General features: G+C 49.2%; 1 protein-coding gene across 1 annotated transcript in view; it reads left to right on the top strand.

The window, feature by feature from the left end:
- Positions 1–5,000, top strand: part of svild (supervillin d) — a 90,608-nt gene that overhangs the window by 32,547 nt on the left and 53,061 nt on the right. Inside the window, exon 4 of the mRNA XM_062525613.1 lies at positions 3,773–3,807. Within this exon, the coding sequence (XP_062381597.1) occupies positions 3,773–3,807 (35 nt within the window). The remainder of the gene's footprint in view (positions 1–3,772; positions 3,808–5,000) is intronic.

Raw genomic sequence — 5,000 nt, 5'->3', positions numbered from 1 at the left:
TCTCCCTCCCTCCCTCTCTCTCTCTCTCTTTCTCTCTCTCTCTCTCTCTCTCTCTCCCTCTCCCTCCCTCTCTCTATTTCTCTCTCTCCCTCCCTCTCTCTCCCTCTCTCTCTGTCTCAATCTCTCTCCCTCCCTCTCCATCTCTCTCTCTCTGTCTCTCTCTCACTCTCTCTCCTCAGAGTCCTGGAGCACTTTGGCCCATCCCTGGCACGGCATTCATCATTTCCACTTTGGGATGTTTGTAATCGGATGTAATCAGTCACACCACAACACTGCCAGTGGCCTTCACACACACACACACACACACACACACACACACACACACACACACACACACACACTAATAGAACTCTCATTCAGATCTAGCCCTGATCTGGCCCTTATCTTGTTCTAATGTGGTTCTAAGATGCTTCTGACATGGCGCTCTGGTCTGAGTTCTGAGTTCTAATGCATCAGTCAGTGCTGTCTTGGGGAGAAGTGCTGGTTCTCTCTGTTCTACTAGCAAATAGAGAGAGAATAAGAAAGAAAGAACCTACCTACAATGTTGTCCGTCCCGCTCCCCCCCCCCCCCCACACTCACACAACATGGCATAACCCAATATATCAGCACATAGTTACCAGCAAACGAGATCAGACCAGTCAATGCACCATTTCTGTGAGAAATATTATTGAGAGAGAGAGAAGTGGGGACTACTTTGAATGGGAGCAGTCTGAGCACAGCCTTCCACTTTGTTCCCGATGTTGCGTGTGGTTGGACTGTGCCTATCTGATTTGTCATCGGTCCACGGGTCTATCTCATTGCGGTCATTAAACAGTTATAATATCCTCCAACTTATTACATGCATGAATGCACCACGGCTCCACATTCCAGTTCAGAACTTGGCGTGGTTGTCTGGTGCTCAACATTTTGTGTCAAAGTTGTGTTAAAGCAGTGTTGTGAACAGAAGTGGTCATTCTTTACTCCGTGTGACATCACTGGCTGGTGTGGCTGGAGTCCTTCTATTGGCCAGCACCACGGCATGAGAAGAGGGGTGTTTTTTAGAGTGTTTGCGTGAACTTGCGTTGAAAGCACAGTCGGACTCGGCCAAACAGTGTGGTTTTTAAGTGGTAACAGAAGCACATGAAATGGTTTTTACCAACCAAGCGAAAATTGTTTGCATATGCCCTCACACACACACACACACACCATGTCTACACTACAAAACAACAATAGCAACACACACACACACACACACACACAAAGTAAAAACACATTAGGCCTCTGTATGGCGTGCAGTGAGGGGACGGGGCATGCATGCTTCCGGAAGATTCTGTCGAAATGAAACTGTGGTGTTTTCTGGGTGTAGTCAGACATCCAATCGTTTCACAGAAGAAAAACAATCTGTCTTGTCTTGTGTTGTCTTGTCTTGTCTTTTGTATGTCTCGAGTGTCTCTTGACTGAGATCATCTGGATTTAACATAACCACTTCACCACTTTGTGTTCATTTCCCCCCTTCTATCCTCTTGTCTTTTTCTACACTCCTTCATGTGCCAATCTTTCTTTCTTTCTTTTTTTCTCTCTTTCTTTGTCCATCGTCCTCCCTCTCTACAACATCCCCTCTTTGTTGTCACCCCCTTCCGTTCCCCCACCGATGCTCAGGATGTGCGCCAGTGCCTCTCTTGACCTGCCCTCGCGACCTCTGACCCTGGGGCCAAGGTCACTGTCGGGCTCGAGCTCCGGGTCAGGCTCATGGCTGGAGAGGCGGAGGAGGGGAATGGGCGGAGCTGGCGGCCGCCGGGCCGACGCCCGCTTCCGCACGCAGTCCATCGCCGAGAGCGGCGTGCTGCACTACGGAGAGCCGGAGGAGTCAAAAAGGCTAGTGGTGCACTGTACCAGTCCCCAGGCCTAGCAGCAGCAGCAGCACTAGTGGTGCAGTTAGCAGTAGCAATCCCAGAGCAACTCTCTACTTCCTCCCCCGATCACCCACAGACACATTGGGCCAGTTTGTACATGGTTTAAGCCTAGCCTTGGACTTCAATGAACTTATACTTCAGCAAAACCATTCACCAATGAAGAAAGATTTAGTCCGGAGCAGACCTGGGCTGAAACCATGTATACAAACCACCCCTCAGTTACCTTTCTGTAGACATGCCATTTAATGCTCTAAATGTATTTTATATTTATCCTGAAATATATCGAAGCAAGACTTTGGACACCTAATCTATACGTCATGTGTTATGCAATGCACTGTACTACGGCTTTACGGTATTTATTAATATTTAACCTGTCCGTGCTATCCCCCTGATACTTGATACCTACCTGATCTTTGTACAGGACATGCGATAGCGATTAGTCTTGTTTTTCCCTTACTCTGAATGAAAATAGTCGGATAACTATTTACATAAACAAACACTACCACAGCACAGTATGTTGCAGTACTGAAAGCCCTCCTTTTAGGGCACAACAGCAGCCGCAGCTGGTGTGGACTTTATTTATTTTTATTTTGGTATTTTTAGCGTGCTTCCTCTACTTCTTACAGGGCTCCCCAATTGCGTTGTGTATTTATACCCAAGCGTGTCCAGAGCCTGTAGCTCCTGTGCTCCTCTTTAGTTGTGCACTGAGGTGGTTTTGTGGCCTGTGGCGTTGGTGTTATGTCACTGCTCCAGTGTAGGGTAGTGTAATGTAGTGTGGTGTAGTGTAGTGTGTAGTGCGACAGTGTTTGCCTCAGCCTGTGTTCTTTGGGTTTTCTCCCACACTGTTGCGCAATCATGGCAGGGGACAGGCTGCCGTTTCAGATGGGGACAGGAACCTGACTCAGCTGGAACTGAGCGGAGATAAACTCGGCCGTCTCTCGCTGTCTCTGTTACACCACACACACGCACGCACGCACGCACGCACGCACGCACGCACGCACGCACGCACGCACAGGCACGCACGCACACACACACACACACACACACACACACACACACACACACACACACACACGTATATGTGCACACACACACACACACACCTTCTCTGATGTACACAGACCGCAGACCAGTGCACACTCACACACTAGCAGTAAACATTCTCCCACATTATACAAATGCACACTTAGAAGAGCACAGTCACTTAGTTGCACACAGTACATAAAGTACACAGACTCACTTATGTGCAACTACACACACACACACGCACACACACGCACACACACACACACACACTGAACGTTACGTTATATCCAAAGGCCATTACTCAACCGCAGTGTTTTAGTTTGGCCTGGTAGGCAGCTGTTCCTCATCTGGCCTGGTGCTCTGCCATAGTATACCCAGGAACGAGGCACTCTGGCTGGGCACTGGGATCCAGCACTCCCCCCCCCAGCTGCCCGCCCTGGTCCCTGCTCCAGAGTGGCTCGCCTCCAGGCAATGGTTAACGTGCCGCAGCTTGTTGCGCGGAGGTTTCCTCAGAAATGTCCACTGATTGTGTAGTTGTCGTAGTGTGATTTAGGCTGCTTGTGTTGGGTAGCGCTGCAATTTGTTTGTGTGCTGGTTGTAAACATGTCATACTTTGATAGATTGTTTGGTTTTGTTTTCAACTGTTGAGAGAGAGAGAAAGAGAGAGAGTGATTTTGTGTGTTTGTGTGTTCGAAGATGTAGAAGCAGGTGAAAGCGTATCGTCTTTTGTCTTGTTGACAGTCCTCAGTCCATAACCTCATTAATCTCCTTTCTCTCTCTCTCTCTCTCTCTCTCTCTCTCTCTCTCTCTCTCTCTCTCTCTCTTTCTCTCTCTCTCTCTTTCTCTTTCACAGCCGGTTGGAAGCGGAGGAAGCCCGGAAGCCAAAGGGTAAGTCGCTTCCCTTTTCAGCCTTCTCAAAGACTCCTTTGTCCGACGCTCAAGCCTTTTCTTTTTCCTCCCTCGCTCCCTCTCTCTCTCTCCCTCTCTCCCTCTTTCTCTCTTTCTCTCTCTTTTGTGCTCTCCATTCTCGTCTTGCCTTGGAGGGAGAAGCCTTGTCAGACAAAAAGAGGCCTGGATCGCGGAGTACTAAGTTGGGCTAAAGCCTCCTCTTTTAAATGTCCCCTCTTTTTACCCACTTAAACAATCCCTCAGGCTGTGTGTCCCAAACAGGCCCCCTTATTCAGCTCGCCCAGGGTTCCACATAGAAACTTCTAGATGCTGGTGTGAGGTCATCAGTTTTGGCCGAAATGAGGAAACAGAGAAGCTTCTTTTTGGCTCTGTCTAGACTCCTGTGACCTTTCAAACACACACGCGCGCACACACACACACTCACACACACACACACACACACACACACACACACACACACACACACACGCGCGCACATATACACACGCACACACGGACACGCACTCACGCATGCACACACGCACACACACACACACACACACACACACACACACACAGACACACTCACGCGCACACACACACACACACACACACACACACACACACACACACACACACACACACACACACACACACACACACACACACACACACACACACACACACACACACCAGACGTCGTCCCTCAGGCCCAGAATTCTACAGTTGCCGGGGTAATGCCACGCCTTTTTCTCCGTGCTCGTCCCAACCCCGGAGTTGTGTGTACAGTGTGTTGCCGTAACCTTAGAGCTCAGGGTTGGGTGAAGTACATCAGGTTAAAGAACAAAGGACCTGTTCAGAGTGTCGTGTCCAGGTCGTCACGGCGAAGATCAAAGCGGAGGGGAGTGGGAGTGGGAGTGGGAGGGATAAGGGCGGTTAGAGGTCGTTTGGAGGTCACGAAGCTGACCCGCACGAGCAGATATGACAGCGGGGTCGGAAAACAGGTCTGTTCCTGTGTGGAGAAAGAAAGAAGACATTTACAAGCTCACACACACACACACGCAAGAAGAGACACGTAAGTCCATAGACTCAAAGATATATCCCGTAATTTCCCTACTATTAGCCGCGGCTAATACATTGATTATACATTGATATTGCAAAATGTCTTTAGCTATGAGGTTAATACATGGGGA

Source organism: Sardina pilchardus, chromosome 22 (genome assembly GCF_963854185.1).
Source record: "Sardina pilchardus chromosome 22, fSarPil1.1, whole genome shotgun sequence".
NCBI lineage: Eukaryota > Metazoa > Chordata > Actinopteri > Clupeiformes > Clupeidae > Sardina > Sardina pilchardus.
This window is presented reverse-complemented; position numbering and strand designations above follow the sequence as displayed.